This window comes from Tyto alba, unplaced genomic scaffold (assembly GCF_018691265.1).
Source record: "Tyto alba isolate M040663 unplaced genomic scaffold, T.alba_DEE_v4.0 Super-Scaffold_13, whole genome shotgun sequence".
NCBI lineage: Eukaryota > Metazoa > Chordata > Aves > Strigiformes > Tytonidae > Tyto > Tyto alba.
In genome coordinates this window covers 33,555,671-33,576,292 of record NW_024881275.1, presented here as the reverse complement: position 1 = coordinate 33,576,292, position 20,622 = coordinate 33,555,671, and the positions used below count along the sequence as shown (strand labels likewise).

At 43.6% G+C, this 20,622-nt stretch overlaps 1 protein-coding gene across 5 annotated transcripts in view; it reads right to left on the bottom strand.

Moving 5' to 3' along the window:
- The window catches only part of TLE4 (TLE family member 4, transcriptional corepressor), a 101,316-nt gene that overhangs the window by 29,875 nt on the left and 50,819 nt on the right, over positions 1-20,622 (bottom strand). For 4 of the 5 annotated variants that reach the window (XM_042787592.1, XM_042787594.1, XM_042787596.1 and 1 more), the window contains 2 exons: positions 14,059-14,263; positions 13,647-13,663 (listed from right to left, as the gene is read on the bottom strand). In XM_042787592.1, coding sequence (XP_042643526.1) covers positions 13,647-13,663; positions 14,059-14,263 — 222 coding nt within the window. The remainder of the gene's footprint in view (positions 1-13,646; positions 13,664-14,058; positions 14,264-20,622) is intronic. The other variant, XM_042787593.1, reaches the window with a different exon arrangement.

The window sequence follows — 20,622 nt, the reverse complement described above, 5'->3', positions numbered from 1 at the left end:
ACAGCTCCTCCAGGGCCAAAACTGCCTTTTCAGCAAAGTTATCCTAACACAACTCTATTCTTCTGCCTCTATTCTCGGCCATCCCTCAAGACAGACTTGAAAAGAAAGGACAGCTGGCAAAAAAGAAGCAGTGACAAAACCGTAAGTCAGACAGAGGTAAAAAGGTTAGTCTCCAGGAGCCAGAAACCACAAGGATAGGCATCCTAGACACGTATTTTTAAAGGCTTTCTCTCTCCTTCTTCTCTTCCTGAAAGACTAAATGCAAAATGAAATCATCTTACAGAAGGACAGCCGCTTCCCCCCTGTGCTCAATCATTCCAGTCACACTATGTTGTCCAGTAACCTGCAATGATAATTCCTCATGAATAAAATGCCAACATTATCATCCACAGCTATGTTGTTGACATGCTTTTGCTGTTTCTCTAAAAATACCATTAATTTTCTGGCTTCACAACAGCTGAGCTACTCTCTATTTGAATATACAAAAGAGTATTTTGTTTAAACCAAATTAAAAGCGTTCCAGTAAATGACTTCAATTTTGCTGGCTATACTACTTAGTGTATACTGTTCTATTTAATCTTCTCTTTTCTCAACTCTACCCCTACCTCCCCCCTCCTTTTTTTCTCCTTTTTTTTTTTTTTTTTTTCCCTCCCCTTCCCTTTTTATACTTAATCCTTTCATGCCAGGAACTGGATTTGCCCAGCAAGACATCCACAGTCAGAAAGAGCTTAAAAAATGTGGTGCCAAAGAGTTAAAGCAATGGTGAAATTGCCTCCACTCTGTTTTTATTCACCTGTTTGCCAAAACATATTTAGCAGTAAGGAAAGGGGGAAGAAGGGGAGGGGGGAAGCACACAAACGCTGAACACACCTTCCATTTTCCATCCAGATAAGTGTCGACATTCCCCATTTAAGTCAGAATGAAAACCACCATTACTGCCAAGCCCTCCTGGCATCTCACCACTTTATTTGTTCCCATTTGTATCTAATGCTTTTGTCAACAGTTCAACAAAAGTCAAAGCAAACAACCCACTACAAACACTGGGGGTAACAGCAACAATCATGAATCCTTCACAATTATCCAGCCCAGCTGCTCAGTGCCTGTCCAGGCTGCTTTCATTTACAACAGTGTCAACAAAAGGCTGAAACCCAATAACTAGGTGGGTCAATACTACCACCATAAACCCTCTGGAGAAGGAAATGCTGTTCTCCTGCTTAACTGCTTCAGCAAACATGCAGAATAATTCAGTTAGATAGACAAGTGCTTGCCTAATCATTTGTTGTGTGAATTATTCAAGGCTTTCCTGTAAACTACTAAACGATAGCTCTTCAAATATTTCTGAGAAATCACCAGATGTCCGACAGGAGAAAAGGAAACATTATGCCAGTTCTCACATAACAGAGGACAATGGTAACCTATGATATTGGAAAGCACTAATGTTCAGAGGAATAACGCCTTCCTACACCTTGCTTCTGGTGTCACTCTATAGAGAGCAAACAGCTTTCAACATGCAAGAGGCTAGGCATACATCAGTCTACTAGCCTGATCTCTATACAGCGTAATCAAGGCTGCTGCTGATGATTTTTCTTCCTCTTGTTTCACACGAGTTGTAAAAGAGTTCTCTCCAGAAAATATGTAAAATGTGGTTAAAAATAAGCACAGTAGTTAGTCAGGTGGATACAGAGAGGAAACATGCATTTATTCCCACATCTCTCCCTCTCTCCCTCTGCTCCCCCCCCCCATGCTCATTTGATCTCTTCTTAATCACTCACCTAAGCATTTCTTTCTCTGCAGCCACAAGGCAAACGTTCACAAGCTTTTCTCCAGAGGTTTCACATTTACACTTTCAAAGAGCAGGGCAAACTAGTCACACAGCATAGAACCAAGTGCTAAGCATTACATCTTTTACTTCGGTTGCCTCTAGTGTGGGAAACAGACACCTCCAGATGTCTGCTTCCTTGTTTTTGTTGGCTTTTGTCACAACCGTATCATTACATTAACATATGTTTTTTAAACTTTAAGTAAACTTTAAGAAAAAAGGGCAAATTAGATAAGAAGTGGTGCTTGTTTTGACTTAATCTTACTTTTGGCAAGAACCACCCTGGATATGAAAAAAAAGTGTTTCCTAAAACCAGTTTACATATACATCACAGTGCAGTGTTGGACGGATACATATTTTGAGCCAGAACACAGTATCAAATACACTTATAAATATTTTATTTTTGCCATCTACAGTAGCAGTTGTGCATGCTGAATAACCAGTATTCCAGAGAAAATCCCTGGTAGTTTTAAGACTTTTCAAAATAGAAAGAGAAATTCTGTCTGTCAAATTAGAGCACATATTTTTGTTTTTATAGTTAGAATCTGTAACATATTTTGTTTGTAAAACAAGTGGTTTTACAATGACTGCACTGTAGCAGTCTCTGGAGCCGTGTGTTGTCAACTCAATAAGCCTTCTTCAATCAAATTAAGTTTTCTTCCTCTTTCTGTCCAAAACAATTATGAAACACTTGTCTACTAAGTCACCGCAGCTCCATCACTTTGTGATTACTGCAGCTGCTAGTACCCATTTCAGCCCTACTCACTGGGAACCTTCAGTTAAATTTACTATCATAAATCAAGTTATTGCTATTTGCAACGCTGAGTTTGTTTATCAGTATTAGCAGGGCTGTTACAGTCATAAGCAGTATTTTTGCAAAATGATTTAGGGACCATGGAGACCAAAGGCACAACAGAGAGGCACTACAGCACAGAAAGCATTTGATGTCAAAAGAGTTGCAACTTGCACAGATTAACTGGGAAAAAACCTGGGCAATCTGATGCTAGATACCCTGAAAAGGGAACAGCGACACCATCACACAAAAATGTCTCCTCCTCGTCACCCCCTGGAGCAGCAAGATGGGTCCGAAAACGGCCTCTAGCCATGACAAAGGCAGGAGGCAAGCAGTTACCAGAAAACTTTCATGCAGCACGGAAGAGTCCTACAGAAGGTCTGCTAAATACTTAATTGCTTTCAAATACCTGCGGTGTGATATAAAGCTTTTAGGCTACCTAGGTGGTGAGCCTACAGTGCTTTTTATAAAGGCACCAACCTGACCCTGGGCAGGCTGCCTTTATGCTGAAAGCAGGATGCTGTTGCTCCTCTAATACCAATTACGCATCCTGACAGGGCACTTGGAAAGATACTGTACTTCAAGGGAGCAGCAGAAAAAGGGTTTCTCTCACCCCTCAAGGTTTACTGTAATTGATTTTAAAGGGATTATTTTAAATTGTTCAGACATTGAATTCCTCTCATATTTTTCAGTATGGGACAGCAAAGCTCATTACAAAATATTTGCAGGTCATTGCAAGAAACTCTTTTCTCAAAGCAGGGAAGGAAAAGCAAAACATTCATTTCCTCAAGGGCTAAAATAAATTGCAGTTTGGTATTTTTAAAAGAAACAGGTGGGACAGAAATATAGCATCAACAGGTATGGTTTCAGCAAACATACCAGGGAGAGGAAAAAAAACCCACATAAACACAGCTGTAATTACTGCAAGCCAAATACAATGATTTCCTAACACCTGCTGTTGTAACAACACAAGGCAAAGCTTCATGTTATTTAGGTCAGCTTTGGCGTTTCGACTGAATGCAATGATTCCTATATAGTCTGGCCACTTTGTTATTAAAATAAAATGAGGCAAAGGACGCAGAAATATGCTGCTGCAGCTGCCAAGTTTGGTATTTGTGTGCAGTCTGTGCCAAACTCAAACCACACACCCCTGAGTACACCCTTCTCTTGAGGGTAGCTGTGACCAGGAGACACTTCTCCTGGCCCTTCTTCTGCAACTTCTATGCTGCACCTCTGTGGCGTGCACCTGCCTGACAAAGCAGCACGCTGCCAGCAAAACCAGTGCTGTTATTTACTCCGACCTGGGCAAGATGGATATAGCAACGAAAATACAGTCTGCCCTCTTTCAAACAATGTAGTGGGCTTGAAATATGCCAGCTTCACTGCATGGAGATGCTGCGATAGATGGCTCACCCAGGGAATGAGAAAAGGAACCGTGTCGAAATTTTACCCTTCTCCCTCCCTCCCCTGGCCCTACTTACTCCTAAGTACACATAAAGGAAACTCCCACAGCTGCATTCACTGCCTCTCAAGAGGCAGAAAAACAGAGGTACAGCTGTGCCTGCTAATATTCGTATGCAAACAAGCAGCGTCTGACTGGCTGCAATACCTCAGTTAAAAGCACCTCGCTACTCTTTGATAAGCTCGCAGCTCAGAAAGGAGTGACACAGAGCAATCTGCCGTCCTCTTAATGCAATTAGCAGATGAGAGCGGCATTTCACTTCCAATACTCGATGAGAACCCCGACTGCATCCAGCATCCGCTGACGATAGGACATACCGAGTGTTCCCCCTACAGTCCTCCCCGGGACTCGGTGGAGAGCGGCGGGGCAAGCCCCGCGCTCGCAGCCGCAGCCGCGCACCCGCCCGCGGCCCGCTGCGCGCACGGCGGGGCGGGCAAGGCCGGGCCGGGCCGGGCCGGGCAAGGCCAGGGAAGGCCAAGCCGGGCCGGGAGGCTGTGGGAACCGCCGTACCCCGGGCTCCGCATCTCTCCAGCGCAGCCGCGTCCGGGCCTCTTGCCGGGTCGGCGATCACGCCGCCCGTTTTTTTGTTCCCCGTCTCCATTTTGAGGTTTGCGCGAGACCAGCTACCCCTTCGACTTCTGTTTCCCCTGCAGGCTGGTGAGAGCGAACCACGGGAGCGGTGAAGTCTGGTAAACTGTGGTGCAGACACGCTGGTTTTCCCCTCAGATTTTTTTTTTTTTTTTTTTCTCCACAGCAAACCGACAAGCCCAGTAACACCTCAATTTAGGAGAAAACTGGTTTTATTCACTTCCCCGTGCAGATGAAAGCAAGCCAACAGCATCCCAGCGAGAGCGCCATCAGGCCGCGCGTCCCTCCATGGCGGGAAGCCCTGCCGGGAGGGACCGGGCTTCACCCCCTCTGGGGGCATCCCTGGGGGACCCTCCAGCTCAGCCCCCGCCGCTGCCAGCCAGCGTGGCCCCACCGGTGTCACGGAAAGAACAAACTAAAAAAGATTAATTCGCAGATGTTCACGCATTTCACACACAGGGTGCCCTGTGGTCCGTTGCCAGGGCAACAGGAGACCACCGGCGCGCGCTTTATTGGCTTTATGAAGTGCGTCTCGGGGGCTATAGTCCGAGAAATGCTGCATGATAATCGTTAGGCTTTTCAGAAGCCTTGTTTTGTGTTTATCCACATTTAACCCTCTGAGTGTTATTACGAGCATCACTACGCACGTCTGGCATGCCGAGGAAAGCAGAGACAGCAAGGTGGGGGACAGACACACGGTCTTCCAGCCTAAAAACCCTGGAAATCACGTCTTCTGTGCCTCCCACCTGCCCAGCGTTGAAGTTTTCGCCCAGAGGCCGCAGGTAAGCTGGTCGCCAGGCTGTGGTAGTGCAGAGCTCAGCACAGCAGGGTCTGGGGACAAAACTGACACCGGCAAGTGCAAAGGCAGCACAAGTGTCGCATTAGACTAACAGACTACTGACGGCAGGCACAACATGTTTTCTCAGTAACTTTGAAAGAAAGGAGAAAAAAAAAAAAATAAAAAAGGCATATTAGAAGAAAAACCACAGTTGCATTTTGGATCCCAACATATGACATCAGCAAACCACCACACCAAAACCTTTATTACAGCCCCTTCAAAGCTGTGGTCCCAGTGAAAAAGGAAAAGGAAAATCCCATGTCCAGATGATGCTTCGTCTCACAGTGCCAAGGACTACGACATCATCTATAAATTCACACAAATGAGCTGGAGCAATGAGCCGCCCAGGACTCGGCTGCTCCGCCTCCTCGACCGCCTGCTTCCCTTCCTCTCCTTGCTCCGGGCTGGCGTTGGGCACCTCCCTCCGGCAGTCCTCTCACCGACCAAGGCAGGGCTGGGGATGGAGGGTTGGGGGTTAAAATCACAAATGCCACGATGCCCCAAGCAGCGGCCGCTGCCACCAACACCAAGCGCTAATCCAGCAGGAGAAAGCGAGGGTAGCAGAGGGGATCAATAGAAGAAACAGCTTGCATTCAGGCTCGCAGGAGAAAGAGCACGCAGAGACAATAATTTCCTGGGAAAAGCTAAAACCTAACGAGAATTTACTCTGCTTCCTTTATTCAAACAACCAACCCTTTTGTGGCAGGGGCTTCCTGAGTGACAGGAACCCAGGGCCCCTTAATAGGATTTCCATATGATTTCCAACACCTGCCTAGAAGTTATTTGTTTACATTGAAGGAGGCGAGATTCTCAAATCAGACATCTGCTTCTGGTTCAGGCATATCTTAGGAAACCATCTAGAAAGAAGCTTTGTTGCTATGGAGACATTTTTATTTTCTTCCCTTAGTTGGCTGAAAAACATTAGCATTTCCAATTTTTTGTTCTTCAAAAGGCCAAATGTCGCTCAAGAAAACACAGAACTTTTCAAATTGCTATGCAGAATAGGCTAATCGTGCTTTAGATATTTAATTAATTATTTGACTCAATTAGAGCTGTACCAGAGAGAGCTGAGAGACACGGTGTAACTTTTCTGCAAATTCTGCTCAATGGCCGATTCCTGCTGTCCAGCCTAATTGCTTCTTCCCTCAAAGCACAGCTAAAACTTTGTAATTCATGATGCACTCAACAATCTTGCATAATAACTTGGGAATCAGTCAGACTACTCATTTCCTTCGACTTCTTCTCAAATGAACCAAAGAGACTGACAACACTTTGACCAGGAATATGCTTCTTCCCCAGTGCCAGGGAACAGAGAGAGCGAGCAGTACAAATACTAACACAAATATTATTAACCTACTACTAGCATTCGGTGAGTTTAGCCAGAGGACAGAAACTTCCAATGCATGTCACCCATGTCACTGATTCCAGATGGTAATCTGTCCTCCTTCCCTCCCTTTAGTAGATAATCAGCATGACCAAGGAGTCCACTGATTTGCAGAAAAATAAAGGATGTTTCATATTACTTTGGGTCTAAGGTTTTAAGACAACTCTAAAATCCAAACACTATGTGTTCAACACAGTAGCAACAAAAAAAATGCATCACAGCTCCAACAGAAGGCAAAAATCAGACATCTAGTTTGTGTCCCACTTTGAAAAAAACTGATCAGCATTATTTATTTTCTCCCATTACTTTGACTAACACCGATTTAACCTGACCTGCAAACGTGCTCTCCATTCCAGACATGTTCACCCTGAGTAAACTGGTATAAGCCACGAATGCCAGCATCTGAAGTATGATTTTAATCATACAGAATTAGGAGAACTTTGAAAGAGATAATAAACAAATTCATCCCCTCCTTTTACTTTGCTTCCCCCAGCTATTACATTGTCAAAGCCTTTGTGCTGGAGAAGACCTTTCCACCCACCTCCTCACCCCAGCAAACTTCCTCTTCCTACTCTGACATGAAGTCATAATCCTGTGTTATCAACATCACAGTCTGTTGCCATGGAAATAATTAGACATGACTGCTCAGGTTAGAAATTACAGCCCATGTAAGTGTTTGCCTCCTGGGTGAAGAGAACATCTGGAGAGATAACACTGGAGTTACCCTAAATCACCAAGCAGCAGAATAAAGTTTTATATTGAGAAGCACTGCAGGAGTTTGTCCAAACGTAGGCACACCAACAAGTAAGTCACCCTGTGGTAATTGGCAAAAGGGTGCAAGGTAAGAGGCCAACGTAGAGCTAACACACAGAAGCAGAAAAAAAGCTATTGGTGAAGGCGGTGAAGCCATCAAAAATGGCAGAAGCAGCTACATTTTTGATACCAGATTACCTGATGTTACTTTCATACAAATACTCTAAATTAAAATTCCTTAATGACCTCATTAAAAATGTAAATGACACTGAATGAAAGTAAGAAATGTAAAACTCAGTTGGGGATCAGAAGGGAAGAAAAGACAAAAAAACACATCAGGGAGATACATACCTGAGGTTCTGTTTTGTGTTCTAAGTATCTGTTAAACAAACCACGTGGCTTGTATGATGTGCTACAAGTCTAGCCATGAAAAAGTTATTAAGAAGAAAAAGCAGTGCCAAAAAATCAGCTCCGTAAGATGGACCGAGACAACAAACAGGACCCTGCTAATTAATATTTGTTCTGCTTCAGCAGACAGTTACTGGACGAGACTGCAACAAACAAGCATGTCTTACCCAATCACATCATTAATCCATTCACGTTCACCACCTGAGGACCAGCTATGCCCCACAGATATTTATTCATCTGTTCCACAAACAAACAATTACAACACATTTTCTGGAATTAGGGCACCTGTTACATTCGGCACAGCTTACACACCCAGAGGCAGATATCAATTAATACTGAAAAAATTACTGTATCACAAGCCAACAGAAGTTACTCATTATATTTTGATATCGCTACCCTCAAAACACCCACGAAGATCAAAAACACAACTCTTGCAGAGCAAAGTTTAGTACAAATATGCTCAGCTTAAAACTATCACTTCATCATTAAAGAAAGCAAAACACACGCAGTGCCTCGTTTCCAAACAGAGAAAGGCACAAGCAGAATTCATGACATGAGTGTGAAACATGTAGATTTTAACAAGCCTGTGAAGTGCTTTTCACCTGAATGGTATTAAAGTGGCAGAGTAACAATGATCAGAAAATAAATTCTGTAAATTTCTTTAGGCATGTAACAGATAATTACATTTCTTTGGCTCATTAAATACATACAGAACGCAAAGACATGTGGCAGGACACTCATACCACTAAAAGAAGTCTCATTTAAAAGAAACCTGACAAGGAAGACCAAGTTCAGAGTAAGTACATCACAGCAGTTTATGTGGTATTCCTCCACCAGCAGAAGAACGAAGTCTGAGCAATGTAATTTTGATTTTAAACTACCTTGTTCTTTCCAGAAGCATTACACTCTAAGTTTTGGGTTTTGTTTTTTTTTTTTGTTTTGTTTTGGGGTTTTTTTGTTTTTTTGTTTTTTTTTTTTTGTTTTTTTGTTTTTTTGTTTTTTTGTTTTTTTGTTTTTTTTTCAAAGTATCAAATTACAGCTGCAGGAGTAAGCAGCTTACTCTTACATACTGAATGAACAGAGGTCTAAACACTTAATGGTGGCTAACAGTTCAAGAAGCTAGATTGAGGAGTACTGGAGCATCTGCCACCACAAATGTAAATGGAACATGGGAATCATACCTGTCCATTTTCCCTGTATTTGCCACACATGTAATTATTAGCCTTCACACAGATTAAGGTAAAAGTAATCTTACTGTTAAACCCACTTGAATTTGCCTTGACAGACTTCTAGTTCACTAGCACACTGGACAGAAATGAACCCCAAATCTGCATTTCATGCATTATATATAATTCATGCAATATATATATATATATATTTTTTTATATATTTATATATATCCCCCCCCCCCAAAAAAATCTCAAACAAGCTATTTCATTCCTGCCACAAGACTGCAGATTTTAATTACTGGCATTTGTTGCTGCTGAAACAGTAACTCCCAGCATCAATGATGCAGAGTCTCCACCTCGCTGGCAAGTCTTACTACGGGCATGGTCTCTGCCCCCAATAATATACAATTCAGGTGAAAAAAAAAAAGGCAACGCACCACATGAGTATAAAGAAAAGCAGATCTGAGTTAACAACAGATTCAGTAAAAAGTTACATGAGTTGAATCCTGTGGACAGGGCAGCGACTCAGAGGACTGAGATTCTTGAATATCCTGCTCAGGGACATCCAGGCTACCTCTGTCAGGACTGCAACCCAGACAGCATCTGGGGGCTCCTGCACTCCAGCTGCCACAGCGAGAGCCACAGGAAGAGACTGACAGCACTAGACTACTTTCTGCCAGGTGGTGCTTTTGCCCACAAAATGCTTCCTTAGCTTCTGCAGAGGGTATGTTTTACAGAAGGGAATTTGTTAGGGACCAGAAGAACTTTTGCCACGTTTGTCCCCGAGAGGGTACCAGGACTGGGAAGAACAACATGCCTCTTGCACCAGCAGGTCTTGCAGGAGGTGGAAAATCCTTGCTGGGTGCAATTAGCACAAAAGAATCCACTGCAGAATAATATTTGAAAGAAAAACAAAACAAAACAAAAAACAAAAAACCAAACCCAAACCCAAAAAATAAACAAAACAAAAACAAAACAAAGAAAACTCCCAAAACCATAAGTTTTACTGCTTTGAAAAGGGGACACACCAAGTCCTCTGTGAAAAGCTGCTCGGTTAACTGCAGAGCTGTTTGTCTTTCTGTCTAAACACATTATATTCCCCCAGAGCCCTTAAGCCAGGGCTGCACTACTTTGAGCACAGCCCTGGCGCTTGCCACCCTTCCCTTCCCTTTGTCCACTCCACAGCCATGCTGCTGCACAAAGCGCTCCCATGACCCAGTTTACCACGTCTAGAGTTTTCCCACACTTCAAACTTTGCAAAAGATTCGGAGGACTGAATCCAACATGAAATCAAAGAGCTCCCAAAGCTGCCCTCCTCCACTGAGCTTGCTGTGCCGATGCTGATCTATTATTTACGAATAGCTCCTGGTCAATCTCGTATTATCTGGAAGGCGACTACTTGGTTTCAGCAGTGAACTGCTTGCTCCGGGGAGGTGCTGGGAAGGATGCGAACCCAGTCCAGCTTAGCAAGCAGAAAGCATCATGTTCAGAAGAGTGATGCAAACTGCCTTTTCCCTGGCCTGAACTAGGAGGAGGGTTGGCAGCAGCACAGCTGGAGCCAGCAAGTTTCATTAAGACAACTGTTCAGCAAATCCAAAGCACTGGAAGTGAGGGCAAGAAATGGGACACTTCAGCCAAACTCCTTTCTTTGCAGAAATGGGTAGGGTACCTTCATTATCAGAATCGTACACTAAAGCGTAAATTTACACTTTATGAGCTATTCTGAAATCTGCCCTGCTTAATAATCTGTATCAGCAAGAAAACACTTTAAAGTGTCTCTCACAATTAAACTCAGGCACAACCTTGTATAAATCAAAATTTTGCTACCATATCAAAATGTTACACTGGGGCTGTATAACATTGCCCATATCCTCATTACATGCTACACTAATTACTACCAGCAGATTCTGAATTTTCTGCACATTAGAGGCTTTTAGAGGAGCTATAAAAAATTTCAGGCACCATTAATTTAAATTTGTATTGAAATTTCCTTTTGACAGATGGCCAAAAATTACTTACTATTTAGAGTACCAGAGCTGCCTGTTTGCACATTAGAAGAGGAAAGGGAAAAATTAAAAGCAAGAAGGAAATTTATGTCACGTTCATTACCTGTTAAATGTTAAGGAGCATTATCCTGCATGAATAAATTATTTCATACAAGCACGCAGACTCCAGCTGCTGGCAACTGGCACGTTCTGGCTGACAAAAACCATCTCAAGTCACACAGCAGACAATCATAAAAAGCCTCTCTTAACCAGGAGCCACTTAAGGGAGGACAGATCGATCGAACAAGCAACTAACTGCTACTCTGGGCATCACTGAAAACATTTAAGGAAATTAGCAAACTATTTCACCTTGCAAAGCTGGCAGCAAGCCCCATAATGCTGACACACAAGCCAACTCACAACCTGAACACTGTGCAAGACAAACATCTACTTATCATTTCAAAGTAAATTGGCACAAAGTAGCAACACCCACCTCTCCCTCTCGAGGCTGCATGAGTAACAGTGCCTTTGAATCATTCCCAGACAAAATCAGCCTTTTTGATATAAACACTCCCCGTAACACCCATGCCAGCATAAACACCCCAACATCCCACAGACATTACAGAAACACAGCCAGCATATTTTGTTTAATAACAGTGATTGGCATAAACTAGCAGTTCTCCTCATTCACTTTCTTGAGTGAAATGCTCATGGTTTCAACTGTACAGGTATGCAAACTCACGAAAGAAAACAGGTGGGTTTGTATTCCCACATTTAGGTATCTACTCTTCTTGTACTTGTTTGTTTGGGTGCAGGAAAAAATAAAATGGACTAAACCTATCTGTTCACAGCAAACAGGGGGTGTTCTAGGAAAATCACCATTAATCTGTGCCCAGACCCACCACATAAAGCAATAATCCCCGTTTTGAGCCTTCATGACAAGGAAGCTGAAGTGAAATCTGACGCACTGTTGTCCTATGTCAGCAGACAGACAGCTTCAGTGCCTTTGCTGCTCAGAGTAAAAACTGACAGTTCCTGTCAGCTCCTGGTTGTTATGCAGAGCCATGTGGGTAACAGCAAAACTGACAACCATCGGCTCAGTTGCACTCGGCTGGGACGTGGCAGAGCTGCCAGTGGCAGAACAGGCGCACTGGGGACGGCTGCAGGACACGTCCCCTCCTGGAGCTGCTGGAGAAGCAAAGGCATAGTCCCTCACACAGCAGCCCCGGCCAGACAGATCTCTGGTGGGGGCAAAGCCTGGGCCCGGCACCGTGCTCCTCTCAACGCTGCCTAGGGCACACCAGTACCATCTGCCTCTCAAGCTCCTGGTACTCTTGTCTAAGACACTCAAGACTCATGCTGTGAACACCTCTTCTGCCACTTGGCCAACCCCAAGAATAAATTTAATCTTCCTAAAAAAAGCACCACTAAAAACTCGGTTTTAAGTGCTTAACAAGGTGGGCATAGCTCTTGCTCTTTGTAAGAAGCATACCTTTCAGTTCACACTCACCATCACCTAAGAAGACTTAACCTTACACTTCTGAAAACTGTGCAACCCACTTGGGTTCTACTATGTAACTACATCCAGCTACCCAGAGCTGGGCAGCTAACTGTGCAGCTGGCAACAACTGGGTCTGCTGCGAGCTGGTAAACTGCCAGCAGCAGCAAAGAGAGCAGGCCGATCCAGGAGAGGGCAGGGCCAAGACGCAACCCCCCACTTCCAGCATTAACACCCCAGAAGCCTCTGAGGAACTCTGGTCGTTATCCAATACGGACAAACAACCAGGCACACATGCTGAACAGCAGTCGTATGCGTCACAGAATGCTCACAATTACCCAAGATGCAAGGTGTGTATTGTATCTACCTGCAAACACTAGCATGCACAGGATGGTGCACACATCGTATGCTGCAGAGTCACTTAGAGTCTGACAACTTTTGGAAAAGGAAGACAGAATCCTCAGTTCGAGTACCACCTTTGCTGGGGTAGGGAACCGCAGGTCGCTGCTCTCCAACTGCTTTGGCAAGGAGAGCAGGCAGCACCCCACCTGTCCCCTGCGAGCTACAGAGCTCTCCTGTAACTGCATTATTAGGATACATCATAATTACAATTCACAGACTCCAAATGACTTAAAACTACAGGCTAATTCTTTCTGTCTCAGAAGCTTGGGCAGAGACCACAGGCATCCCTTTCCTTATATACAGGCACGGCCTCAGTGCTGTTCCACCCAACCCACTTGATGGCGTGTCGCCTGCAATCCTAGCTGCACCACTTACCAGCCCCTTTCTAAGTGTGATGCCCAGTCTGTGCAGGGCTCTGCTCACCAGCATGAGCATCGCAAACTGGTTTCACTTTGTGACTTTTTCCACCATTCTGGTTCATGTTTTAGAAAAACACAGCATGCAGCTCTTTCAAGCCACCCCTTACACCTACGAAATGGAGTCCTACCTTGATGGAGTCTCTGTCTGCATGCAGAGCAGCCCCCGTGCACAAGGTGGGGAAGAGGCGGTGGCAGGGGATGGGGAGGAAAAGGGAGAGAGAAAGGGAAAAGTACTAGTTAGTTTACATAAAATTACACATTTATCATACTCGGAAGAAAGAATCCTGATGTCTGTTAAATAATAAATTGCACAGATGTTATTCTGTACAGTTAATTATTAATGCTGTACAGCCAGATTGATAAAACTGGATTTCTAGCATTTGATTTCAATTGCTGACTACTGCAAGGTAAAAAATACTGAAGCAATTAGTTATGAATTCTTGTGAAAATTCCTTTTTTTTTGCCCCCTCCCACCCTTTTCTTTTTTTTTTTGGAAGGAAGAAAACCGAAAGAAGCGATACGTTCATCTGGCAGCCCTACCTCTTTGGTGATCGTTATCATGGTGCTTCTTCTCATCTTTAATTGGGAGGTGGGACTGGCCCCCCAGCGCACTGGACAGTGCCAAGAGACCAGCACTGCTGCCAATGGGTGGGATGGCTGGAGGCTGCAAGCCCGAGGGGTGCGGAGTGAGCGGCACGGGAAGACCATGTCCATGTGACAAATGCTGGGCCTGGAGTTGTTGCTGCTGTGAAAAATGGAACACAGATATTGAATTTGTTCGGGGAGCCAGCGGTTGTCCAATTGATCCTGTACAGGAAATGTCATTGATCAGATCAACCAATGCATCTGATTGATCCCCAGGTATCAGCTCTCATAAACAGCGTTTATAACTGGCATTTTAAAACTGTCCGTGTGTTTGGACACAACACAGTTGGTAAATTTCAGGCTGAACTAAAACAACAAAGGAAAAAAAAAAAAAAAAAAGAATAAAGGAAAGGAATTTTACAGATTTGGTGAAATTTTTATTTCTCTGACAGAGGCATTACATTTTACTCTTTCTAACAGAAACGCACCATGTACACGTCTAATCAAAACATATGTAACTATAAAACCAGTTATATAATGCAAAAAAAAAAAAAAAAGCTGAAAATTGAGAAAATTAGTGTTAAACAGTTCTCCCAGCGCTACTGCACAGCATGCAGTGAGAGTTAATTTGAAAGAGAAAACCTGAATTAACAATCCAGAAAAGGAAACTGGTTGCAGCCACCGTTTTAAGCCCTTTAAGTGTCCTCAGCGGTACTTGAGCAAATTACTAAAGAAAATCTAATGTAGCAAGGCTTGGGTCCTCCTGTAGGCTTGCTCAATAATGCTGAAATAATTGGGCACTCTATGCACGTTTAGTGATGCTCGAATGAAAAGCTAGAGGCCTGCCCTTGTACTCTTCTCTAGCTACTGACTCTGTGTTGTGACAGGTTTATTTGAGTGGGTCTGTGATGCATGCACCAGTAACTGCGCTGACAAGAGTTTAAAGTCATTTTTACCAGTACACTGGCAACACACAGAGAAAGCCCTTGAGAGGTTTGAATTGGAGTGCTTGACCTCAACCAGGGCTGCATCAGGCTCTGTGCTATACCAACCATTGTGGGGTAGATAGATGGTTTCTTGCTACTAAATGGGAAGGCAGGGGGGGAAAAACATAAACAGTTGAAGAAGTTATGTTAAATATCCCAAGAGAGATCTGTTCGGGTCTAAGGCTTACACACTATCTGTCCAACTAATTTCTGTTCATAGAGTAAATACATTATCTCTGAAATTTTCTTTCCATTTTCAAGCAGTCACTGCTCAGGACTTAGGGTAAATTGAATCAGAAGTCCTCTAGCATTGCTCTCTCCACCCTGCACATCCGCATACAGGACTTGGGAGGAAGAAGAAATAAAAACTTAACTCGCTTTGCATAAAAATATTGCGTTTTAAATTCCTAATTGAGAAGATTCAGGCCCTAATTTTTTCTGTTTTTCATTTGAACCTGAATTCACTTCACACCCCGCAATCCAGCTCTTTTATCAATCAAGAGACAAGATGCTGTTCACTTGATTTTTCTCTCCCTTCCCTAGCACGAATCTTTACGTAAGGGTGAACAGCAAGTAGAAGACTGCAAGTCACACACAGCATGCTAGGTAACCCGTGCAGCACATTGCACGCATACCTCCCTCATCTCCCCCCTGTGAAAGTACAGATCCTTCTCTTACTCTTGGAAATACAACCCAGGCAGTGCAATCAGACTGGCAGTGGCACGCACATGTCATCTGACCCAGATCAGTGCCAGGGAAAGGAGGGGAATGATCCAAAAGGAAGGTGAGGAAAAATACAAAAAATAAGGGGGAGGAGGGAAGCACGAAAGAAAGGAAACCAGAAAGAAGATTCTTTTAGGTGGAAGAGGGAAGGTTCAATTCTTTTCCTTTCCATGGGCTTGTCATTCCAGCAGGTCCCCCTCCTTGTAGAAAGTATCAAACACCTTTTGCTTGCTTGATGCTCTTATGGAAGGATGCTTCATTTCTCAGAATTTTAAGCTAGCTAGAACAAAACAAAGCAAGAGCCAACAGTGTATTGTTTAGCTTCAGAGTTTGAATGGGGCTACCTTACAGCAAGGGAACAATCTGGCACATCTGAATTGGGGAGGGAGGAGGAGAGTGAGAGAAAGAAAAGGAATGGACAAAGTAATCTGTGTTCTGGAGTCTCATTTTAAACAAGGAATTTCCCATTCCTGTTCAAGAACATGCTATGAACCTCTGCAAGAAGATGTCTGCCTGAACCTGCCAGTGGCTTGCAGCAAAGGCTTTGAGAAAAGCCTGACAGTATTAGCAGTGACAGAGCCTTCCCCTTGTTAACTATTTCACTGTCGACCAAAGTGTACCAGGTAAGGGACACTCGTTGCACAGTACTGTACAATATGTACAGATCTGCCTCCTGACCTACTCAATTTGAATTATATGACCTCCTCCGTGGATACAGCATGGTTTCCAAACAGCTTGAAGAAGACTGCACTGCAAATGCAATCCCCTTTTTTACTGCTCTTTGTTGGGAACCCCTACATAGCAAGACAGCAGCACAGACTGCACCGAACATCGATAATGCCTCCCAGGCATAATGTGGGCATTAAGAGTAGTATGGGTAAGGACATCTCAGTGCCTAGCGGCTTGAGATCACCCAGAAAAGCATGACTGGCCCACTCCCTCTTGGGCAGGAACCAATGCATTTTCACTATAAGTTGACTTGCAGAGAGATCTGAAAATAACTGGGGAGAGCAGGAAAAAACCCCCGAAGCCCACAGCCTTCCTCTTGTGAAGAATTTTTCTGAAGAGACCAGGATCTGCCATGGAAAATAATGGGAATGTGAAATCTGGAAAGAACATGGCCCCCACAGTCAGAAAAATGTAATTCACTGATACAGCAGAAATTTGGTGCGATTTAGTCACATTGCAATGCTACAAAGAAAACACTTCTGTTTGTAAACCAGACTGTTAAATAAACCTAACACCCAAAATACCAGCATAGCCCTACATTCCTGTGCCACATTGGCATGGATAATGTCTGTGTTCTTAGAATGGGGTGAGACTAGAAGTTCAACAAGAGGAGAAGGCCTGTGAACTAGGATTGCATTGGTATAGGAAAGGACTATGAGCTCCTCCAACACAATAAGCAACATGGTACGGCAAAAGTGAGGCACTGGTCCGAAAGCAGAAATAACAGGAATTCAAGTGAAACACCGGGCAAGCTTTTGTTCTCAGAATACTGCCCTGGGTTTGAGTGAGTGGTGGGGTTTTTTGGTGGCAGGGGGAGGGGGCTATAGGGGCAGCCTCCTGTGAGAAGCTTCTCGAAGCTCCCCCAGCTCCAAGTCAGCTCCACCTCTGCACCAAAACTGAGCCAATCAGCTGCGCCTCTGCGATAATGTATTTAAGAAGGGACATGGCGAGGAGGAGTCGGACTTGTGAGGAGGAGCTGAGGCAGCTTCATGAATGCCAAGGTCAGTGGAGGAACGGAGGAAGAAAGGAGGGGGGAGGTGTGCCGGAGCAGAGACCCCCCTGTATCCTGTGGTGAGACAGCAGGGCGGCCCCCCCTGCCACCCATGGAGATCTACGGTGGAGCAGACACTGATTTATGGCCTGTGTTTGTTGCCTGACTGATGAAGGTGCTGTGCCTAAAGAAGGCCAGGGTCTTGTGGGAAAAGGTAGACCCACTGCTGTAATTCAGCGCTGGGAGGATTGCAGCATGCGGGGGTGTCCCACACCAGAGCAGCTCAGGAAGGGCTGCAGCCGTGGGAGGGACTCCAGTTGGAGAATGTTGGTGTCCCATGACGGAGCAGTGTGAGGAACACTGCGGCCCACGGGAGGAACTCATGTCAAAGAAAGTTTGTGGAGGACTGTCTCCTGTGAGAGGGGGACCACGATGGAGCAGGAGGAACAAGTTCCAGAATCTCCCCCCACCGAAGATGGAAGCAGCAGCAGCACCGACTGCACCCCCCATTCCCTGCCCCTGCATCACTGTGGGGAGGAGGCAGAGATATCAGGAGCAGAACTGAGCCCGGGAAGAAGGGAGGGGTGGGGGAAAGGTGTTCTTAAGATGTGTCAATGCTTCTCACTGTCCTACTCTGTTAAGTGTTGTTGTTAGTGTCTGTAACAAATGTATGTTCTTTTTTTCTTCCCCTAATGAGTCTGCCTTTTGCCCGTGACCATAATGGCTGCTTTGCCCCCCCCAATCCTATCTTGAATCCCTAGCCTGGCTTCCCTTCTCATTGCTGGAAGAGAAGGGAGGAGTGAGCGGCTATGTGGTGTTTGGCTGCTGACCAGGCTCAAACTACAACAAATACAAAGAAGCAAAAAGAAAAAAAAAGTGTATGATTACATAATTAAGCACTGTTTGCTAACAGGCATACTCAAGAAGGTAAAGACAAAGTGACAGCACATCTCTAACTGCCATTTCCAGACCTCTGAAATCTATTAATTACCACATTCAAATGCCTGTAATATTCACAACTTGGTTTTGCTTTGCCACTGCCCATGGGTGTCACTGGTGAGCATCAGATTCCCAGGTGGCCTGTACACAGCTGCTCAGTTACAGGGAAAGATAAAAACACGGGCAATTCCTTATCCCAGTGGGTGTCAGGTTAGTGCTACAAAGTGATTAAAAAAGGTGGTCTCCTCTAGTCATCAAAATGCCAGTGATACGGAGGAGGAAGACAACTGACAGATATTCTCCCTACACAGAAATATCCCAATATGGAAGAAAGTTTACATTTGTTTCTGCCTATACCATGAATTTAGATCATAAAATCTGACACAATTTAAAAACTTGCAAGGAAAGCCTAAAAATGAGCCAACTGAACAACCACATATTTTTTTTTGATGTTGCTGTAATGCCTTCACTTCCCACTCCTCCATCTTCTCTTTAATTCGTTATCCTTAGTCATGTTATTTATGAACTCCCAGCATGTGGTTAACTTTAGACAATCCCATCACAGTTGACTACAGTATGCGTAAAGTCAAGCATACATTTTCAGCATCAATGCATAATAGGTGAAAACTTGCAAACGCTGTTCACCAGGCTTTATTATGCTGTAAATTTTCCATGACTATTTAAAAATAAAACCAGCAACAGTTAGCTACCAAAAAATATGCCCTACAGAACTGAAAAATAGATTGCAATGTTTTTAAGAAACATCCAACACACAAAAACATAAGAGCAAGGGTAAACCTAGCAATCAGAAAGAAGCCAAAAAAAGATGACTTGTGTTCTTTTTGGTAATAAGTTTAGGAAGATTATCATTTAAATCAGCTCAGTAGTAAAAACTGAAGTAAAACTTTCAAGACATATTAACACATGTCAAATAAAAGTAACATCTGGTTGCTATTAAACTGGTGGGTTGGTTTTTTTTTTTTATTTTCTGTATATTCTTCTAGGCAGTCTACAGTAAGGAGTAAAATAACTCTAAAGTCACGTCTAAACAAATGGGTAAAAATGCTTTGCAAAAGGTTCTTATCTGAGTATCTCTAATTTTTACAACTGCAATTCTAAATATTGATGCTTAGCTTAATTCTTTTCCCAACACATCTTAAGAGATCAAATTTAAAGTAAAATGTGACAATAAACCCACTAACAAATTAGCTTCTAATGCTCTCTTGTTATAGTCAGCACATTCAAAGCCTATTTTCCTGGAAAAGGTTCAAGTTTTTACTGGATACTTTCCAAGCAGCTCTGTGTTGCGGTAATCTACCACTTTTCCTCTTACAGACCCTGAAAGCTCAAAGCCATTATCCACACCATCTGAACATACTCCTCTAACCTGAAGACGTTTCTAATGTTAACAAACTAGTCTCAAAAAAGTATTTTATATCTATACACTTGCGTGCACTACCCATACCTGCAATATTGCTGCGAGGTGACATCAACAAATCTGGATAGACTAGCTTCATTTTTTGTCTGAAATTTGTTAGATGAAGTGATCGATTGCTTAGGGTGAATCATTAATAGGATAGCATACAGATAAAACAGTAACAAGATGAAGCAGAAATAAAGACATAAAAACAGTGGCTTGAGAGTAAACAGTATCAACGTCAATGGTTTAAAGACCAGCAAGAAAAGGAAGTCTTTTGGCACACACAGTTATGAGTGTGCTTCAGATGATATGAATTTTTATCTGTCACAACTGTTCACATCCCTGACATGATGTGCACTGTTTGTACTTCCTTTGTACAGTTATCTCTGCTTACACACCAGTGCAGAAAAAGGTTTTTCTGATGTTAAGATACGACATAGTGAAACAGCCTACAAAGAGAGTCATGCAGCAGTTCCTCCAGTGGAACAGTCCTGGAGCTAGATGCATATATATCATATGATCGGTTTGCCATAAAGCGACTGTGGTATATACAGATGTACCACAGAGCAACCTACTATCCTTACTCTTTTAAGGGAGAGTGATCACTTTGCAAATTAACGTTTCCAGTGTGAAAGAAAAGTATCAAGAGATTGGTCGGAACTCTAAACACTTGAACACAGATGATCTACTGGAAAACACAAGACATTTTTGTTCACAAAGGGAAATGAATG